The sequence below is a fragment of the Myripristis murdjan genome, chromosome 6 (genome assembly GCF_902150065.1).
Source record: "Myripristis murdjan chromosome 6, fMyrMur1.1, whole genome shotgun sequence".
Taxonomy (NCBI): Eukaryota; Metazoa; Chordata; class Actinopteri; order Holocentriformes; family Holocentridae; genus Myripristis; species Myripristis murdjan.
The window spans coordinates 12,628,060-12,651,053 of record NC_043985.1 but is presented as its reverse complement, the minus strand read 5'-3'; the positions used below and the strand labels follow the sequence as shown (position 1 = coordinate 12,651,053).

The 22,994-nt window shown below is 40.5% G+C and overlaps 1 protein-coding gene across 1 annotated transcript in view; it reads right to left on the bottom strand.

The window, feature by feature from the left end:
• Positions 1 to 22,994, bottom strand: part of map1ab (microtubule-associated protein 1Ab) — a 44,026-nt gene that overhangs the window by 14,679 nt on the left and 6,353 nt on the right. Inside the window, 3 exon segments of the mRNA XM_030053201.1 lie at positions 2 to 4,264; positions 4,739 to 4,876; positions 5,305 to 5,387. Coding sequence (XP_029909061.1) covers positions 2 to 4,111 — 4,110 coding nt within the window. The 5' untranslated portion in view covers positions 4,112 to 4,264; positions 4,739 to 4,876; positions 5,305 to 5,387.

The window sequence follows — 22,994 nt, the reverse complement described above, 5'->3', positions numbered from 1 at the left end:
TTTTCCATCTCTCTTTCTTTAATAGGTTTGATATCAGGAGTATCAAGTTTTTCACTCTCTTTTGCTCATCCTTAATGGGTCTAACATCAGAGGTAACATCCTTTTCTACCTCTTTCTCTGTCATATCTCCTTGGATGGGTTGTACACCAGGAACATCATCCTGTGGTATTTCTTTCTGTGTCTGCTCAGCCATGACTTGTTTGAGATCAAAAGTGTCATCCTTTGTTCCCTCTATTTCCTGTACCTCCTTGACGACTTTAACAACAGCTTTATCATCATGATCGTCATCATCATCTTCTTCGTCATCATCAAAAAACTGACCCTCCCTCTCTGGAAATTTACTTGGTATAGGCACTTTGGGTTCTTTCTCTTGATGCCCATCATGTACTCCCACACTGGCAATGTCCTCAGCAAGAGAATCTTTTACTAACATGGGCACCTCAACTTTTCCTGTTACAGATGCAGCAGCAAGAGGCATTGTCTCCTTCTGTTTGTCTTCGTCTTTTGGTATAGAGGAAGTGTATTCTTCTGTCTCTTTCATCATTGGAATCTCTTTTATGTCCTTCTCAGCTGATTTATCCAAAGATGTTAAAGCTTCTACCTCATGCTGATCTGCTTTCTGTATGTCAGTATCTTTCTGAATCTTATTCTCTTTATCTGATTCATCTTTAATTTTATCTTTGTCTTCAACTTTAATGGCTATGTCAGGGAACTCTTCTTGTTTTTGTAGCTCCTGTTCAGGGAAGCCCTTAGTCTTTTCTTCCACAGGTGACTGACGCAATGGAGAATGGGCTGCACTTGGGGGTCCAGACTGTGTAGGGGAGGCCATTTTCACAGTGCTATCATCTGGACTGAAGCAACGCTCTTCACTCTCTGATGTTATTGAGTCTGATCCAAAAGGTTTTGTGGGCACAACAGATGAGATATCCTTTGATGCAACTGTATCTATGTGCTCCTCTTCAACTGGTGGGTGTAGAGGTTTGGTATCCTGGATAGAACCTGGAGACACTGAGCCAGCAAGCTTTTCAGTATCTCTCTCTTTATCCTGGAATATTTGGGTTGAAGCATAGCCCTCTTGAAGTTTTTCAAGTGAAATGTCAACATTAGGAGTTTGGTCTTCATCTTCCTCTTCTTCTTCTTCTTCTTCTTCTTCCTCATCATGAGTATCAGGAACTTTAGCACTTGTCTTCACTTCAGTGACAGCTAACTGTAAATCATCAGATGGAGACTTGAAGCACTTGTCATCTTCTAAAGAGGAGGATGGTGAGATGGTCCCTGCAGAGTGTGGGTAGTCTTTGCCTTGGGTGGCATCAGTTGGGGTTGACAGGGGAACAGTGTTGACAGTATCCATAACTAAAGAACTTTTCCCTGTTTCCTCCATTTGAGGTGCTGTGACAGATGCCACAGATTGGTCTTCAGCAATAGAGGTGGGGAAGGAGGACAATTTGTCATATTCTGTTATGGATGTTGCAGAGGATACATGCTCCTCTTCTGCCAAAGGAGCAGCAATAATGTTGGTGAAGACAGATACCTGCTCCTGTACACCTGGTATAAACCCTTTGTCAGACATGGCTGCGGCTTGCATCTCCCTCATGCCATGAATGTCTACAAATGAACCTGTCTGATCTGGAACGGAGATATCATACGTGCCAACATCATATTGAAGGTGTGGTATTCTGTCCTCTGCCTCCTCATGAATTTCCTCATCAGAGATGGTTTGTTCTGTCTCAGAGTATCCAGGAATGGTTTCATCTTGGATGTAGGAGATTGGTTCCGCTGCAGCAGCTCCTTGAGCTACAGAGGTTATGGGAGCTGTGACCCCTCCTACATGTGATAGGTATCCTTCCTCATCTTCTTCATCTTTGGCTGAAGTAGCAAGTTCAGTGGCTTTGCTGTCCATGACCTGGGCCATTTGCCCTTCAGCAAAATCTTCAGGTTTGACTTTGATCTCTTCATCTGCTATCACATCTAAATCTTCGACCTCCTCCAGTTCAGCTTTCTCCAATGCCTCTTCTTCTTCCTCTTCCCTGGACGGCATCATTTTTAAACCCTTTGTCTCAACCTTAGCGGTGAGAATTTCTGATTTCTCCATTTCTTCCACCTCATGTTTCCTGTCAAGCCCATTGTCTTTTGCCTCCTTCCATTTTGATTCATCTTCCTCTTCTCCAATTCCCATATCCTCCTCTTCCTCTGCTGTTTTCTTTTCAACAGTTTTGGCCTCTTCCTCCTCCTCTTCCTCCTCCTCATCCTCAATAGCTGCTCCCTCATCCTCAAACTTTTCAGCCTCTTCTACTACTAATTGTTCCTCTTGCTGTTGTGTTGACTTCTTGTCTTCATCTTCAGCCTCAGCTTCAGCTTTCAAATCTGAGGCCAGTACTTCCTTTTCTGGAGACTGTGTATCTGGAATGATTTCTGATATAATTTCTTGAGCTTTCTCCTCCTCTTGGATAAGGCCTTGTTCTGATGGCTCTGATGCAACCTCAGTAATGTCAGGTAGCTCTGAGGATACAGCAACAACGTCAGCTTGTTTCAACTCTTCAAAATCCTTGGTGAGGTCTTCTGGTGTGGAAGGAGCAGACAGACCCTCAAGAGCTCCATTCTGTAGTGGTTCAGGCTGAGTAGTTTCAGCTGTAGTTGGCTCCTCTGGCTTGGGTTCAGCAGGTTCTGCTTTGATCACTTTGACTTTACCAGTCTTGGCTTTACTTGAAACTTTAGCTTTATGTAATGTCTTTCTGACTTCTGGTGTCAGGGGTTTTAGGTCAGGCTTCGTAATCTTTCTTAGCTCAGGTTTGGATGTGTCCTTCTTTTTGTCCTCCTTGGACTTGCCATCTTTCTTCTCATCTTTTTTGGTTGAGTCTTCTTTTTTCACTTTCTTGATCTCTTTCTTTTCCTTGTCTTTTTTCTCATCCATTTTTGATGCTCTTTCTTTGGAGTGCTTTTTTAAGGATTTTTCTTTCAAGAGTTTTTTCTTTTCTGGCACATCAGTCTTAGATTTTGGAGGTTTGGTAGTCTTTTTCTCCTCCTTTTTCTCTAACTTGTTTTCCTTTACAGAATCACTCTTCACCTCTGTAGCAGCTGACACATCATCTTGGCCATCAATTTCTTTCTTTGATGCCTTTGCTGTAGTCTTGGGGGAGGATTTGAGACTTTCTTTGCTATCTGTTCTTTGCTTTAACTTTGTCTGTTTTATGGCAGAGGGAGGAGCTCCTGAAGCAATGTCCTTTTGTGTGGCTACAGGGTAGCGCAAGAAGTCAAGGTGCTTTAATTTTTCTAGTCCCTCTAGGATCTTGTTTTGTGGTGCATTCCCGGGGAACAGTACCCTGACAATCTTTTCTGCAGGGTTGGCGGGGAGCCAAACAACTAAGGCTGTAACTGATGTCAGGTAGGGAACAGATATTTCTCCCTCTTTCCCATTAGGGAGTATAATACCAGTTTTAGCCTTACTATTGCCGGCCCACTTTTGCATTAAAAACTGCATCTCTTTACTGTCCTTTACAGGGTTCAGAACATACATGTCTAACCTGCCCACTCCCATCTTGTGGAACAGAGTGATGGGCTCAATAGTGTTGCTGACCACTCGAAATAGTGGTTCCGGCTTGATTCCCAGTTTGTTAAGGTACTGCAATGTGAGTGAGGCCTCTTCAATGCTGCGTTTGACTTTGAGATTTGATTCTGGCATGCGGAGCTTCTCTGGTACATTGAAGAACACCACACCTAGCTCTGGAGAGATCAGGTTCTTCATCCAGTCACTATAATTGGTGGAGCCTTGGGACTGCTCCTCATCCTGTTCTGCTATCTTCCTCTGAAGGAGCCCATTGATGCCGGGGAGATTGTCAGCGCCGATGTGTGTAAGCAGAATGGAGTCGATGCGGTCCAAGTGACGCACCAGCTTCCAGAAGCAGGATTTTCTGTCAGAGCCTCCATCCACCAAGATGTTGAAACCATTCACAGCAAAGAGAGCAGAGTCTCCCCTCCCACCGGGGAAGATGTAGCAACATGGTTTAGACAGTTTCAAGAAGCCTCCGGAGGTAGGTGGCTCCAGAAGGTCGAACGGTGAAGGGACATCAACCGTCTCTGAGATGTACTCAGTGAATTCGGTGACGCCCTCCATCTTGGGAAGCACGGGATCAGGATTTAGTTTGTATTCCAGGAACTCCCGTAGGTGCTGCTGCTGTCCCAGGGAGCTCCAGCCCACCTCCCCGCGGCAGGACACAATAAGTGTTGCCTGCTGCTTGGGGGCTGCTGTTCCCAGTAATTCACTGACCTGAAGGGGGGACACAGCCAGATATATCATGATCAGTGATGATGTATAGAAACAGTCTATCTGTGTTGTCAAAAAATTTTATTAAAATAACATTTTAAGATTTATAGTATCAACTGGAGACACTGTAGATAATAATAATAAGGTAACTGGTTGGATTCCAAATACATAAAATACTGTACATTATTTTCAGAATCATCAAATTCAAGTGAAAAGGAGGATATTGGGGAATAATACTATATTAATCTAATCTACATTTTTGTCAGCAGGGCAACCTCCTTTTCTGCATACCAGAAAATTATGTTACACATTTTGAGCCTTTTTCATCTACAGCATCACTAGATGAGATCCTAAAATGTATCCAAAGTGTGTTCCTCTCCTGCTATAATCAACACCAAACCCTTCAAATAAATGAGTGAATGTATGCTACAACAACAAAATATTGTGGAGCATAATACGATGGTAGAATTGATTTACCCCAGGATCAGCAATGACACGTGAAAAAGTCTGGTAAGTGAAAACCCCAGTTTGAAGAAGAAGGTCACCGTGATCTGAGCTCTGGCCACTCAGGACCAGAAGCTTGTGTCCTGCTGAGTCTGTGAGTAGAGACTGGATCTGGGACAGATACAGAGAGAGAGAGAGAGAGAGAGAGAGAGAGAGAGAGAGAGAGAGAGAGAGAGAGAGAGAGAGAGAGGAGAGGGAGAGAGAAATAGAGGGGAGTTAGAGGAGAGACACGATTGCCATGATGGAGAGAAATACCTGCATCAATGACAAAGGAAGATGAAGCAGCTAGTTTCATAAAGATATGTCAAATTCAAATTGAAAATAGTCCAGTTCCACCAGTCTTTATGCAATACTCTGCCCAAAAGAGGATGCAATTCAATAAGGAATTGACAGGTCAGTCAGCAGGAACATGGTGGAGGCTAAACCCACATACACCCAGTTCACCCATCTTTTTATTTACCAATACATCACTGTCAGGAAGCTAGCATACACACAAGCAGCATGCTTCTTCAAAAAATGAATCTGTTTTTAAACCTCACCTCTGATGCAACTGTATCCTCTGAGGGATTAACAAGGACCACAGTCTCTAGGACATCACTCCTGTGGTGGAGAGTCCTTTGTCCTATAGGAGAAGATTCAAAGGACAACATGAGAGGAGAAGCCACACATATTACGTAAACATCTTTCATGTGGCTCCTTTAAAGTAAAAGGTCCAAATCCATCTAGACAGGAAGGCTGGCAGAAGTCAACAAGTTGAAGAGCGACCATGACTGTTGCCAGACACTCAGCAGTCTGCCCTGAAGACATCCTGCTGGACAGTATCCAGGGTTGATCTGGAAACCTCTTTGAGTCAGGGAGATTTACCATACTGCATTCTGCATCGTATGTGGGGCAATCACTATATAGAGAAAGGCAACCCACTTGTGCATCAATGCTAGAACAAAAGTTGGAATAGAAAATAGGTCACTGATGTCTGTTGGCTGCAGCTTGAAATTAAAGCTTGAAACTAAACATGAACTTGGAATGTTGTTTATCAAAACAGTCAAATGTTAAGACTAATGATTGCCATTGGAAATTAGGCAATCTGATGTAAAGTCCATTATTCAATTTCCATTATTCAACAACAAACAGGCAGTGTATGATTACAAAATACAACACAATGTTAAGAGTTAGAACAGCTTTGTGAGTAACAACACAATTCTATGCAAAAACACAGATAAATGAGAAATATCACAAAATGCACAAGATTTTTAGGTTAACATAATGCATATTCAATAGAATTATGTTTCAGCAGTTCCATCCGTTCACAGGTGATGTTAAGCTTTTAATTCCTCTTTGTTTCAATACTGATGCAGCCTCTAATAATAGAGAGGTCTAATAATAGGGGGTGCTCAGTGACTCCATCATCCACTGGGATCTTCAATGCATCCCCTGAGTTTGCAGTGCTGTTTTTTTTCTTGTTTTTTTTTTTTTTTAGGATCTGTGCTGTCAACATGTTTTCTATGATAGACCTCTATGATGTAAACAGACTCAACTGCTCTGTATTAATACAGGATAATGATGCATAAAGCACAGAGTGGTTGAAATAAAATTCACATTGAAAGTGATGTAATTTCATTTGAACCTTTACAGCAAAACAAAAAAAGTTCTTTTTGGTATGACTCATCCTTTATGCAAATAAGTTGATCAGTGCAGTACTTGTAGCCCAGACCATCTTCGTGTGGCTACTTTCAGTCATTCGACTCAAAAAAGAGAAAAGGAGCATTGTATAATTAGCTGTTGTATCGCAGAGCAGCTGTATTACAGCCAGTGATCACAGTCATATACTATGCTTTTATCTGCAAACACTGATATTTATATGCTTACACTTAGATGGGCTAGCTGGCACTAACAGTGCACTGCTGATGAAAGAGCATGAGCTGAACTGATTCATTATATGTTTCATTATGTAGTTCATTTTCCTCTGATTCAGCATGACAACCACAAGATTTAAAGTAACCATCTGTGAAATTTCCATATAAATGAATGCCCATTTTGCTGCTCTCTATCACCAACTGATATAACATAATAGTGATTCAATTCATAGCCACGCCATAGAAGCTTTTACATTTGCTGATCTGGTAGGTTTTTCTCAAGAAAACCTCTCTGCCGCACAGGAAGTGATGCTTTTTAGTTTTTCCAGCAGCAGCAACATTAAGAGCAGTTTGGAATAAATAGAGGAAGCATAGCACCAAAGATAAAGTCAATAAAACAAAAAAATAACACAGATTTTGCAGATTATCGTGTTACAAAACAAATTACATGAATGCAAGTGCATTAAATTAAGAAATGAGAAAACCAAAGGGAATAAAACCAGCGCTTACTATTAAAGTAAATGCAGATCCAGATTGCAGTATATAAACTGCCTGAAACACTTTCAGAAACATTCAGAAACCATCACTTAGGCAGACTAACTCAATTAATGTTGCCATGGCAACGGGCTGACACTCATATTACACTGACCTGCCCAATGTTTTTTTCTGGGAGACGCATTGCAGCTTTACCGTCACCACTGTCATACAGAAAAAAGGAAAATTCAGTCAACTGACCGCTGCATGAAGCAAGTGAGGTGCAGAGATTAAAAGATAAGACAACGCTGTTCACAAGAGCATGCTGGGACAGCAGTTGGCATAGTTCAAACACTTCAGCAAATCTGCCCACAGATATGTCCGCTTTCGCAGCACCATGACTAAGCTGTGAGGGATGATTTGCAAGTTTGTGTTGATACTTCCGATGCCAGGAGAGGTCTTCACAACACTGGGGCAGCATCATCGATTGAGACACCGGAGAATACACAAACCGTCATGTCATTCAGCTATGGTATGAATTTGTTATTTCACTATCAGAGGTAAGAGAGAGGAAGTAGTGAGGCCCAGAGGGACAGCATGTCCCTTTGCCCTCCTGATGTGCTTTCTCAGGTGAAAGAGAGGACAAGAGACTGCATTAGCTGCTGCTCTTCGCTGCCTGCAGGGTGACTGCTCGCTGACACTGCAGACTGGTACAATGTGATACTACAACAACAAAGACTCTAAGTCAGCCTGGAATGCCGCACTGTTCCCCTGGTGGTCAGAAACAACAACAATGATGCCAACTGTCTGAACAGATTGTCAGTCGCACAAGACGCTGGAGTTCTCTAAGATCAGGTTCACAGCTAATGAGCAGGAATGTGTGACACTGATGCAAATAAAGTTAAAGGTTCAGTTTCATGATTTTGTTTTCATACATACTGTAAATGGGCTCAGGGTAAGAGTAATGTAGTATGTAGTTTAGTAGAAAGGATATTTTACTAAATGCAGGAAATTACATTTCCTCACAGGCAGGATAGAATGTCAGCAGCGCAAATACTACGCAACAGCTTGGCAGTGGTTTAAGTGTATGCCATTAAGAATAAAATAAAAAATCTGATATTTTCATGTGACAAAAGACCTGAAACAAACACTGTCAGAGGACTACTTGATTACAGTAAGCAAATTATTTAAACAGCATTTGTATAAGAATGAATCTGTCCCCAGCTTTTTGATCCATATAAGGGCATGATCATTGTAAACATGATCACTGTAAGCTGTTTCCACTGTATAACATTTAAATGGATCCAAAAAAAGGAGATAGATTCAGGTGGAATTAATCAGAGCTGATGATTAGTTTTTATTATTAATTTATAATTGTAGTCTTTTTTTAACACAAGGATAAGAATTTGCACCATTGATTTCCCATCAAGGTAACAGGATCATTTTCTGTAAAAGATTCTCAAATGTCCTGTGCATAAGTGCTTTATTCAAATAGCCAACCTTGAGCCAACATCAACTGAATGATTTCTGGTTCTAAGTAATGAGAGAAACGTGTCCTGTAAAAACCTGACAAATGTATTCAACTTAAAGGAAGTTTTTTCCATTGTCCAAGACTGATTGATTATTCATTGACCTACAGTAAGTCAGGGCTGAAACTGACTTATTTCTACACTGTTACACACACCTTTATTAAATAAATCTCCATTCCTTGGAGTCCAGCCTTTCACTGAATTTTTTTTTTTTTCTATCTGTTCAGTATCTTCAAGGTTAGAATGTGAACAAGTGTGTATGTATGAGAAACTAAATTGTGGATCACAGTATGCTTTTGGGAATCCCACAAAATAGTGTTCAGAAGAAAGGCCTGAATTAAATCCTCCAAAAGACATTCAAGTTCATCCAGTATTACTTTTATGTCTGATCCACAATGTACAAGAGATTGGTGGTAACTTGGAACTGTAGACATTTCAAGAAATTTTCAAGCAGTTTTTTTTTTTTTTTTCTTTTTTTAATATTAAGCATTTACATGTAAGCTTTAGCAGAACAGTATGTAGGTTACCCTGTTAGATAACACTGTGAGTGTTGGGTAAAGAAGTTGCACCAAGGCTAAGATGGTATTTATATTTTAAAAAAAAAAAAAAAAAAGTCTGCCATTGTACCACAGAGAGAAGAGATATCAATGATTGTAAAATCTTTTAACCTTGTGCTGTGTGAAATGTAATAAATAGACTGTTATTTCAAATTATCATCGAGTAATGCAAGTCAGCCTTCAAGAGCATACAGCATCCACTGAGATATCAGCAGTGAGAAGTGAAGGCCTCCTTCGGCAGGCCAGCATCTGTTCCTCAGCTTAAATGTGTTTGTTTAAATAGTCCTTTTGAAGAGCGAAATGTTCAGCCAAGATGCCCTCATCTATTCATCCCTCTGGCTTTCCTCACTGGCATCCCAGACACAGGGAGAGAGCATCATCCCGTCATGAAAAGTGACAACCAACCAAAAGGCGTTTTGAGGAGCTGCAGCTTATAAAGAACCTAACAAGACTCCAGAAAATGTTCGCAGTGGCTGAATTCCTGCTTACACAATCTGAGAGCAGCTCTCATTTCTGCAAAGGGTTTATTTCTCTTGCTGGTTCCCTGCTTTCTATGTCAGCTAAATAAATCTTAAGTAGACTTAGTGTCTTATCATATCAGTTGCCTTCCTAGCTTGATACTGTGCCTGCAATTCTAGAGATCAAAGCAACGCAAGGTGTTATTAGCATATCATTGTGAGCGCTTGTGGAGTGGTGATGCATTTCTGTACCTCATTGTATCCAAAACAAAAGACATGGTGACTGACTTTAAGAAGAAAAACGCCTACCTCCCCCTGCAACTAGATACTGAATTTTGATTTAAAAACTGTTTGGCAACAACCACTGAGCATGAAGTAAATCTCTAATACTGACACTGATGCAGTAGACTGTCTAGGTCATTCAATCCACAAGACTTTCCATTAAATGCATGAATGAAAAATCTTTTTGAATGCCCCACGAGACCTTCCATAGAAAGATAAAATAGACTGATGTGTCACACACATCAGTCTCTTTCATCTTTGTATTAACTGTGCTTATGTACCATGTAACATACCATGCTAAAAGATTGTAAAGTTGTAAACTTTAACTTGATCTCAAAGATTTGCCTTTGTGCTGGGAAGACCTTATGTCTGATAAAATCATGTGGTTCTTTACAAAGTGACAGACACTTTCAATAATGCATAATTCACAAGGAGCACCAGGGTAAACCAAGAGCAAACATCTTCACTGATCCATTTTCTTAACAGAAACAACTTCAGTGGCGATGTAGACATTGGATTACCTCTGCCCTGCTTCAGTCGGTTGACTTAAGAATCTCGGGAGATGAACTCCTCACTCCTTCTCAATCCTTGCATGACTCTGTTCATAACTCTGAGGCCCAAAGGAAGGAAGGTCATTTTTTCAGACAGAACTCGGTGTTACTCCTCATTCCAGCTCTTCCTCAGCTGACCTGCTTGATATAAATATCCATGTCTGAACTCCCAAAACGAGAACGCTCTGTTAAAAGGCGACTAAAACAGAGCACTGATCGACCGAGGCCCAGCCACTGCACTGCTCCAGATAGCATGCTCCACATTCACAGCAGCACGGGGGAGTGAGAGGAGGGTTCAAGGAATTTAAAGACAACAGGTAAAAAATTTCAAGTATTAGCTAGGACTTGGGAGATGGACTCAAACATTGCACTGAATAAAACTTAATCAGGGTTGGGGTCAATTCATTTTCAAATCTGTCAACTGAGGAAAGGGGGGGGGGGGGGTCAAATTTCAAAGTATGGCAATTATTTCCCATAAAATGGCTCTTACATTCACTGTATAGAATACACTATTCTGAATGAAGGCTCCAAATTGTGTAAACTAAAAATGAATTGATCTCTAATGTTCAGTAAGATATCAGTGTTTTGGAGCTTAGGCTCAGTGAGTTGTCAGTTTGTCATACAGCACAACAGTGCTGAAAGGGATTTTAGTACCATGGACAGCTCCTCACTCAAATATACATGTCATAAATCTAGTGCCAGAAAGACAGGGAAAGCCGACAACTTGTTCTAAATTTAACCTCATCAAGCTTGGCGGTAGATGATAGTCTGCCATGATGCCACCCACCAAACCTCAACTGCAAAACTGCTCAGTGCCCTCTTGATGAACCTCAAGTCTTGATCTCATTTGAAAGTTCACAATCAAATCAGATGAATTTAAATAATGAGCAAGTTAACAAAGTTGAACCAATGCCCCGGGCTTCATCTTTGCAAAACACATCAGAACAACAAAGGTTGAAAGAGGCAGACGTGAATTGTCATAACGTTCCTAATCTCATTTGCTTAATGTGAGCTCATTCCCATCCTGGGACTGACTTCTATTGTCTGGGTTTATTGATAAAGTGGTGTGAAGTGGGCTGGAAAATTAAAGGAGCAAGAGGAGAGCAGGCAACAGTCTCCATGCCAATTTCACCACCACATCTTCTCCCATCACTGAAGTTATGAATCAGAGCTAGAAGTCTAACTTTTTGTTTATGGCTAAAAGCAGCACATGATTGCTGAGTCATTTTTGCAGTCTGCAGTGCAGACCACAAACACCTCTGCAACTGTAAAATATGCTGAAATACTCTTATGTTTTTACTGGGATTATCAATTATGACGTAGAATTATACTAAAACAAGATAACGAAGTCCAGCTAACAAAGGAAGACTTTCTAACTTTCCCTTCTCATCGCAGTTTTCCTAGAAGGTCTCGGGATTCAAAGCACTAGTATCCTAGTGAGAAACTTGAGTGTGTGTTGACCCAAAATCACTTTCCCTGGGTCAAAACAGCTACAGGAAACAGATGTCTTAATTCCTGATGCTAATCCTAGTCCTGTGATTTGGCAGCACTGAATGATTGGGCTGCTAAGCCAGTTAAAGCCTCTATTCCAACAACAGCAAGGCAATGGTCTCAGACCTCATCCTAGAAGAAGAAAAAAACATATCTATCCACATCATGCCAGATTTTCATGTTTCTAAACTATATTTGCACTTATCAAAGAGAATTAAAAAGCATTGTACAAAACATGTTGGATTACTAAAATGGGATCTTGAGTTATCCAAAAGTAAATGTGCATATTGTGGGGAAACTCTAAAAATGGCGTAATTATATTTACAAAAGCAAACGACATACACATTATATACATAAATAATCACATTTGCTTAATCTCATTTCACATTCTAAGTGATTCCTAACTTTGATGCACAGCACCTTGAGTACATTTCAACAGGTATTCAACTACAATGTAATTCTGCCTAATAGCACTCTAATAAAGTCAACAATATATTGTTGCTTTAATGGCTGACTGGGTGCCCAAGTCTTTGCTAGCAAATTCTCCACAATCCTTTAAAATAAAGTTAATTCTATCTGGTTTAATTTTTTTTTTTTTTTTTTTTTTTTTAAATGCATTAGAAAAAATGCATCCAAGGCAACACATAAAACTTATAAATCCTTAAAAGAAACTTTTTGTATTAGTCTTCACCTAAACCTAGGGATTCACTAAATTTTGTCAGCAATGTTTCCTAAAAGTTTGATCACAAATAAAGAAGTTGTAAAATACAGTCTCTTTGCATCCCGCTTTATCTATTTTAAAGGCAACATGATGGTTATAATGAAATATAATTTTAAGCCACAAAAGTTCAAAACTTTGTTCTTGCTACTTCAAATAATTTCTAAAAGAGCTGCAACTCATTATCAGCATATAAGGCATTATCATGTATTTCCATATGAATAAGGAGATGAGAGAAAAGCATATTTGCTAAACTGATATAAAAGTACTTTACTAACTTATCAAGTTTTCAGAACTTTTCATCTGGTTCACCACCAGATTCAAGTATTAGTGCTGCCATGGCCATACTTTACACATTAAAGGGAAGAAATCAATGGAAGGAAGAAGAAGAGAGGGCAGAGGGCAAGGAACTTAAGATGAAAAATTCAGATTGTTTGGTATTTTAGTATGTAAGTATCTCTGTATTTAAGGCCAGACTAAAGACCTTTTTCTTCAGCGCAACTTACAGTCAATCTTAACTCCCGCCATGCCAGCCGGTCCAATCTCTTCTTTTCCTTCCCCTCCTTGAGGGGCCTCTGAGCTCCTTTTGCATGTCTGTCATTCAGTCTGTGTTGCTGCAGACTGCCATGGTGATGCACTGCACTGAGGGTCCTGATAGCTGCTACTTTACAGTAAACCAATATCTAATATCTCTAAATTTGATGATTTTCATGACAGTAAATTACAAGGATTCATTATTTCTTCCAGAGCTGTAGTTTTGGTAGGACGTAAAACACTGGGAAACACAGACCAAAGGATACTACAACTCTTTACTGAAACCCAGTCTAATAAAATTGTTTTAGATTGGGTTAGCACTTCTTCAGTTCAGGGTGATCCAAACCAAGAATTCAGTGAAGTCTTAAAAGTGTGACTGTTTTTAAATTGCACTTCTTCATGCCATTTTGTTGAGAGATCTTTAGAGATAAATTTGAATAATAAAAAAAGAGATAAGGAATAAAAAGAACATAAGTAGAAGTGACACTGAAAGAAACTGACACATAGGCAGACAGGCAGAGAGGCGGCCTGACCGCTCTGAGAGAGTAAGGAGAGGCATGACAATGCAGTTAGAGCTACCGTCTGAAAAGGGCAACAGTAGGATATTGGCAAAGTGTCATCGTCTCTTAGAGGCCAGACCACTGTGTGCCAACTATGATATCACCGCTGGTGGCCCCCCCTCGTACTGCTCCCACCCTCCAAAGGCCTAAAGAGGCGCTGAAAGCAGTCTAAGTTCAAATAGCACACAGACACACAGAAACACACACACACACAACACGCTGCCAAAACATCACACTGAAATGTGTCAGACCATCTTTTCAGGCCACCACAAACATCTCCCCACGCTGTCTTACAATATAAATACCGGCAGTAATGGGCCTCTTACTTTCATACTTCCGTATCTAGCACAAGATGTTGTTGAGCTAGATGATTACGCAAGAAAAACTAGGATCACAGCTAAAAAAAAAAAAAAGTATCCCAATAAAAAAATCACATTCACACATTTCTGCAGTTCACAAGCCCAGAGGACGTAAACGTTGAGTAACGTAATTGGATTCAAACTGCACCCATAATTTTGCGCATAGAGCTGATATACACAGCATATTGGATGTTTTACATACACTGTAGATCTGCTCAGCCGCTTGTTTATCATTATGAGACATCGACATGCAGTACATATATGCAGAAACATGCATCCACGCATAATACAGCCCACTTACACAGGCACAGACATATACCAATACAGCCACACACACATACACACACACCAAGACCATTTTAAGCAGGACATCTCTCATCTTCATTGCTCAGGTCTTGAGGTGTCAGGAGAGTGGTGTAATGATTATACACTGGCTGTCAGCAATATGTCGTTGAGCAGGGGCATCCCATTCATCATGGTGATGGACACGAGACAGGGTCTCTGGGTCAAACACATACAGGCAAGAGAGACAACAGCTATGAAAAATAACCCTGCCATCGTGACCTTCCTTCACACAATGACAAGAGATCGACTCCTTCAAGGTGGGAAAAGCCAGCGCGCTGCAAGAGACAGAGGCAAAGAAGAAGCTTTCCCACTCTTAAAAAAAAAAAACAAAAACAAAAACAAAAACAAAAACAAAAAAACCCTCATTTTAGCAGTGTCCATCCCATTTCAGTAGATATTGGAACAATCAGAAAGAGAAAATGGGAATGGGAAGTGGAAAACAAATGCCATTCAGAAGTCACTGGGTGTTAAATTGGCTGTAGAATAGGTTGTTATGTGGGCCTTTTTCTGTAGCAACTTCTGGGTGAGATGTGGTGGACCTCTGGGATTTACTCTCAGCTTAAGGTGGATTTGAAAACTGCCAGCATGCAGGTTGGGGTTACTGACTGGTTGCTTGGTAATAACAGCTTAGTGGGAACAACAGCTCCATAGACACACTGCTTTGGATAACGATGATGACTTAGATGCTGATCCCGAAACTAAAACACATGCAGGGGCTTATTTCAGAGCTATAGATTTCCCACTTGGCATGGCAGGTGTTTTTGAATGCACTGTTCTACTGGCAAATTTAAACGCCTACATGAGTGATTTCAAGAGTTGCATGGAAAAATGAGATGCCAACGAAGTGAAAATGTAATTCTGATTCTAACACAACCCTAATCAAAATCTAGGAACTAATGAAGACTACTGGTTTAGGTTATTCTAAGATCTTGGTGTACAAAATGATTTTTAGACCCTTAGAGGTTTTTAATCACGGCAAAACATTTCTGCCAGGATCAGTATCATCAAAGTTTATTATGTCATAACAAACGCACAATTGTATTGGAGCCTTTGTCCCACAGGCTTTGGAGCTAAAGCCTGTGGGACAAAGCTATGGCACTGATATGATACAATACAGATAATCAATACTTTTGGAAGTTACAAGTTGCAATAAATATAAGAGAATATGACCAACAGCAGGTAAAATCAGACATTAAATAAATCTCATCATGAAATAAAACATTTTGGAAGATTAAAAAAAACATTAGATAGACAAAGGGCCATAGGTACCCTAACAATTTATTGCAAATTGATCAAAGCTATGGAAAAAGGAAAAAATGAGTGCTCATATTTGTTTGACTTTACACATGGGAGTGGGTATCATGATCATAAACTGAATAAACTACTTCTAAAATAGGACATCAGTGTCTTGTCAACCTGGAATTTAGCCAGGTTTCTAAGACAAAAAAGACTTTGCTCAAACCTTCAGAAGAAATTCAATTTGAAGGTGGAGCTGGGGTGTAGGTGGGAAACTGATTATATGCTGGCAATGATGGTTAGAGTCTGTCAGACTGGAAACTAAGCAATCAGCTGTCAAAATGTTGGTGGTCGTAGTCAGCTGAGCTCCTGTGCTGTCACTGATAACATGGCCTGTCAGAACTTACGATGGCTTCATTTTTTTCCCCAAAGATGAAATACACCATTTTGGAATCAGAGCTCTGTACAGTACAGTATTTCTGCTGGTGCAGAAGAATCGGTCTCAACTTTATCATTTAAAGCAACAAACTGAAGAAATGATTTCATATAAGATCAGGGTCACATAAAGGACAGGTTTCCATGGACACTCACTACTCATTATTGTATCCCTTCTAATTTGCATCTCCTGGTTGCTGCGCACTCTCAAAGCTGCGATGTTCAGCAAGGTACGGGTCCTTGGGTTAAGCTATATAATTTATCTTCGCAGACAGCATCTCTTGTCCATGACTGGTCTGATGACTGCTCACTGCCCATGATCCCTTCAAGCTGCACAACACAACAAAGTACACAGGAGCCAATGAAACATTACTTCTGAGACTCCTTGGATCAATTTTAACCACTGGTTCTCAGTCACAGGGGCTGCACTTCAGAACTCTTAAAAGAAAAATCCTGCCCTGAATCCTCCCTCTAACACAAAGACGTTGATTTCTGATGTTCAGTACATTTCAGTAGTTACTTTTTTCATGCACTCACTTTCTCTTAGCCTGCCTTATCTACTTCCAATAGGTTGGTGATTTCTTTCATAATGCCACAGAGCAATAGTGATTTCAACAGCAAGGTAAAACAGCAACATGTCTTGTGGCTACATTGAATGAGAGTTGAATGAGAGTATCTCTGCCTTCTCTGCAATGGATTTGTCATAGTGAGTCCAGAAAGAAGCCTTTGCTCTTTAATTCTGAAGGACTGACAATAAAACCTGTTTATCACTGATGTTTCAGAAAGCTATTAAACTTCATTGTAGCTGAACTACAGTTTTCTCATGCTCATTGTCCATGTTTGGCCAGTTACCCACAGGAATTAAAAAAAAAAAATCACCAAACAACAAATTAGGCCCAGAAATATAAGCTTCATTGGCAATAGCTGTATTTTTAATATGGTTTAGTGTGTATTTCACTTTTGGCATCAAATCTCAAAGTAAAAGCAAAGTAAAAGCAAATACCACAGGTTTCAGCTTCATCCACTTTCACATTCACACTGCAAACAGATATCTCAGACTGCTTGGCTTGCCGAAGTCCAAGGCAAATTGGATGCAGGGTGGCGTCCCTGTCAGCAGATCACAGAGAACAGAGAGAGAGAGGGAAGGAGGGGTGGGGAGGTAGAGGTAGAGAGAACGGGGCAGGGGAGCGCAGGGCGGGGGTCGGCGAGTTCTGGGAACAGCCCTGATGGAGGGATCAATGTTTACTGCTGCTCTGCACCATCAGAGGGGAACGGCGGTAGACACTGAGGCATCACCTCCTCGCCCCAGTCCAATATGGCTACCATCAGCATGAACTGCCTGTCTGCGCTGTGACTGCTGTCTCTGGCCCTGTTTGTCATGCTGCCTGCCTCTCTGTCTCTCTACCTGTCTCTCCATCTCATTCTGCAGTTCTGCCTTTGTTCAATATGTTTGTCAGGCAGTCTGTCTTTCTCTGCCTCTCGCTTTTATTTGGTCTTTTATTCTGTTCCTGACGCTCTCTCTCCCCCCGCCCCTCTCTCTCTCTCTCTCTCTCTCTCTTTCTTTCTCTCTCTCACTCCCTCTTTCTCTCTCCCTCTCTCTCTCTCTCTCCCTATTTTTTTTTTTTGCCTTGCTTGATGTAAGATCTCCTTGTTTTGTCATTCTGAATCTTTGTGTAGCTTTTGTAGCTCTCACTCTCTTCCCTCTTTCTCTCATTTTCAAAAAGGCTGCATACTGATGCCCCTTGCTCTCTTTCTGTTGATATTTCAATATCCCTCTCTATTTCTGCTCTATAACCCCCAGGCTATAGAAAAAAAGCAAGAGCAAGAGATTTAACAGTGTGACACCTACAGCTAGATTTACATCAAAAGGACAACATCTAATTTTTAACTCTGTATATGATTGGGTCTGATCCTCTGATTGCTGGATGAGTATGGCAGAATGGTGGGATCTATCTAGGCTGCACTGGATTAAAAAAAAAAAAAAAAAAAAAAAATATATATCTTCTCGGTGCTGTTTTAAAGCAGCGTCAGGGAAAGCATCTGCAGAGAAAGACAGAGAGCTCATCAGGCAGAATGAAGCAGAGATATCCACAGCTCAACAGCTTCCACACCTGGCGACTCCGTTTCCTTCCCGAAAAACAGGGTTTGTTATCTCAGCATGGGGTTTTAGCAGGGATAGAATTTGCTGCACAGTTCTGAAACGGTCTTTTTCACATTAATATAATTCAGACAGATTCATACACACATACACATGCACACACAAACACACTGTCTGTTCTCAGTCTGTCTGTACACTGTGTCTCTTTCTCCCGCTCTACCTCACACACACACACACACACACACACACACACACACACACACACACACGCTCCAGCAGCAGGGAGAGCTGGCTCGAGCAGCACAGCAAACAGGGAGGTGCGAAGCGAAACACTGCAAAGACTGCTCACTGCTGCATTCTCCGAGCCAGAACCTCCCCTCCTTCCCCTCCATTGTTGTCGACGAGTCCTGAGACTCTCAGCTTAGTACCGATTCTGTTTCCATACTGCTCCTTTGTCTTGTTAACTCTGTTCACAGATTTAAGACACAAGACACAGACCTCTTCCTTTTTTGCACATTGGTGATGGTTATTTCTGCCTAGTTCTTCTTTACATAACTACCCCTTCCTTATATACATAGGTAATCCAGCTGACACAGGAATAACTGTGGTGGCAAATAATGCGCCAGTGGCATGCTGCTGTGACCCGGATCTTAGTGATTCTAATAGATCTAATTAGTGACTCTTATTCCCAGTATTGAGACTCAAGTTGCTGATAGTCAATACTTCCTCAGAGTGTTCAATATTTTTAAAAGTAACCTTTGCCATGCCGCCAAATTACTACCAATCACTCATAAGTTAGGTCTCAACAGGGTGGGATGCCTCTGAAACAGCAGGTACACCACAAGACACTAAATCTCTCCACTGACACCCGTAATAATAACCCAACCGTGAGCCACTGGTCTCAAGGATGCCTTAGGCTTTTAAATGAAGGACAAATAAAAAGAAAAAATAATAACAATTAAATGAATTAAAAAGTGTATGTAGCTGTGGTCAAAGAGGAACCTCAGTTGTATTGCTTTTTGGCGACACTGTCTGGACAATATTTGATATTTAATAAAGGGTCCATATCAGCCCGATTTATCCTTAAACTTATTTATCACTCCAAGCCAATTCTGTCTGTTAGTTGCTTGTTATGTTGGAGATCAAAGGATCTACTGCTGTAAGTCACTTTGGATGGTTGTAGGCAAAACGCCAAAAAATGCAATATATATGCAAATACACCATAACCAGGGTCTGAAATCATCCAAACCACCAAGAGCAAAAAGCAAGTATAATTCATCTCTGGTGGATAAATCTTAAAGAACCATAAGCCACACTGGCTAGTAAGCTTTTAAGACAATAACATTTGAAAGCCTTGGTTATATTCAGTCTTTGGTTTTTGGCTGTTCTCAGGCTTGAGTTTGTGCCCGCTGACCACGGGACACTCTCTGGATGTGAGCCAATCAAATCAAAGCCCAACAACGGCTCTGAGTCTAAGAGCATCCTGACTGGCTCGTGTTACGTTGCACAACACAACGCAGGAGCACCTGCACTTCTGTATCTTCACTGCCTGAATGATGACGTTAACAGAAACTTAAACTTAACATTAAAAAAAAAATAAATAAATAAATTTGTCATTATGTGTGCACATTTCAATTTTAAACTCTGTATCTCCTAAATCTAAATCAGTCTCCCTTTGCTCTCTTACTAACAGATCTTGAGATGTTGTGGAGTTTGTAATAAGGGTGAGGTCTAAATAGTTGTTTAACACAGTACCTAACAAAACTGCATTGAAATTATATATTTGTGACAAATGTGCAATTATTTTAACTGGTAAGAATGATCCGGGCTTGTCAAATCTTATCCAAATAGTATTGAAGGCGGTCTAGTTTGGCGCGATATTTTCTCACAGGACATCCTACAGTGCAACAAGTGTTCCTGAGCTATGTTTAGGCATTTATGACGCCCTGATTCAGAGTGAACAGGCAGGAAAGACAGCTGATGATGATTGCCGGGATCATATCTGTGATTTTCCAGTTATAGATTGACTCTCTAACCACTTGGATACCCTGCTGGGTCTGTGAAAAGCAAATCTCAGCATTTGTAAGCTTTGCAGTGTAAGACAGGTATGAAAAAGTGAACAACCTCCAACCAAGATCCCTTGGCAATCATGCCATCATATCACATCAGTAATCACACTACTGCTACCCATAGTCAAACTTCCATTGTTTGTTAAATAGACAGTTCAAAATGCAGCCATGAGGGTAGTGACTAAGACAGCAGGTTGTTCTCATATCTCTTGAGATATGATTTTGAAATCAACTTGCTGAGTTGATTTCAAAATACATACGAGGCTTTGCATGGTCTTTCCCCTTATGTTAAGTGAACTACCTATCTCACTAGCACCAGCAAGACCTCATATGTCTTCTAATCAAGGGCTTCTTCCCATCCAAAAAGAAGAACATGAAATCCAGAGGTGACTGTGCATTTTCTGCATACTGGAACAAGCTCCCCAGTTCCATAACAAGTGATCCTGGCTGAATATTTTAAACAAGCTAAGACCTTTCTCTGAATAATGTGGACTACTGCACTATGCACTCTTTCATTACTATTTTTTTACTGTACAGCAGATTATTTATGTAATTCAGTAATTACAGTTTCAAAAGGTGCACTATAAATAAAGATTTACTTACTTAACACTGTTTGGTGAGACTGTCATCAGTGCAATGGTGGTAATAGTAGTAAAACTGTGGACTAAAGCCAAATTAGCCGGTTAGAGGACTTTTGTTACATGCTAAAATAAGTAACTATATTACCCAAGAAACAACAGGTCCGTTAACTTACTCCCTGAATGAGAAGTATAGCTCAAGGTCCAGTTGGTATTCAAGAGAAACTAGCTCAAGCCGATTTAAGAGGTGCTCTCCGACTGCATTTACATAATTAAGTCGGTCACTAATTGGAAAACTATCTAATGCCTCCAAATGAGCATTTACCCAGTGACATAACAGAGGGCTAATTCTTTAATAAGACAGCCTAATGAAGTATGTCAACAATCACAGTGGTCTGAATCTCAGGTTCTGCCAAGTGGTCTTGGGAGAACGCTGGGGGCTTTGAGGTGGCGTGTAATGGTCAGTGGTTAAGCCATTTAACCACAATAAATTGGATTAGATGTGTGCATGCTGTATGACTCCAGGAGCACAAGATAGTATATGTGTCCGTCAGTGTGTTTGCGTGCTTCTATGACTTAATCAATACACGCACTCTAAATGAGGTTTCTGCCCTATCATTTGATCCTTGTCCCCAGACACTCGCCTCCTCTCTGCTGTATTAAGAGGGCCAGCGGCTAATCTGTGGGTGAGAGTGGTACATTGTCTCCAACCCAATCCCAAATTCCTGCAGCTTAACAAATAAGCACCTTCCCAAGTATAAGAGCTCGCAATTTAAATCCAAGCATTTGAGCCTTGTTGACAAATTAAATATGTGCAACAATTGCGTTAATCACCGATGTCCTTGAATTAGGGTTGCGATTGTAACAGGATGAGCTCAACCACCAGACTTGACCCGCCTGCCAGTTTCTCTCCAATGACTTGCAGTGTTTGCTTGGTGGATTCATGTAGGAGCAGCATTTTACAGTACATTAAATTTCGGTTTTGGTTTACCTGTGTCCTCTGTTTGAGTAAAGATTTTACATTTGAACTGGAGTCTCCATGTCAGCAAACAACCACCTTGCTGAAGAGCAAAATGTGAAACCCCACGATCTGACCCTGACCTCTGGCCTCCCTGTGGAGAGAGCTAAGAGAACACAGAATTTCCCCTCTGGGATCAATAAAGTATTATGTTATAATCACCTTATTGAACAACACAGTTCTGGTGGTGCAGGACGCAGCATTAACAACATTGTTTTGGGGACATTTTATCATAGCAAAAACATTGATTCACTGTCTTTCAAAGAGACATTTTTCTAAAGCCATTATGTTTGCTCTAATTTGACCAATAATTTTGTTGCTTTTGACAAAAGTGTCAAATACAAGTGGGATTGTAATGTTTTTTAACCACTTTTATCCAGTGACGGTTTCAGATACACAATCTAATTTACAGCAACATCCTCCTTGCAGCATTACTCTTCCAGCAGAGTAGCATAAATCAATGACCAATAATTGGCCTCTGAGCAGCTCCTCTCTAGGACTTGGAGCTTAGGTACCTCATTCAGTGGAACTTTAGTAGAAGCTGCTAATGAAGATAAGATCATTCATTCACTCTCTCCACCCAGACCCTCTGGGCATTTAAACTTTGCGATATGAGGTCTGCTTCTCTAAACCTTTAGATTAACTGAAAAACTAGACAATGTTCCGGATAAAAAGAAAGCCTAAAGGCTTGAAAGGAAGTCTAAACCTGCATCAGCAATCCCTCTGTGATTATCAAAAGCTTCTCTGGTCCAGAAATCCATTAAGATTTTGATATAAAACAAACTGATCCAAGAGGATTTCAAAATGAATTTAGACTTTTTTGTTGTTTTACAGACTTGCCCCCTGATTTACTAAGGCAGGTGCAATCCAGCTACATGAGGTAAAAATAAATAAATAAATAAAGGGTGTACCTTGTACCGATTGAGCGATTTATTCACTAACTGCTGACATTTTAGCGAAATTAGCCAATTGGAATACCAGACACTACTTAAATATGGTTGCAGGATGCACATCTTTCCTGTTATCAAGTATAAAACAAATTTTATCTATCTATCTAAGAATTTTAATCAATTAAATTCTAAAT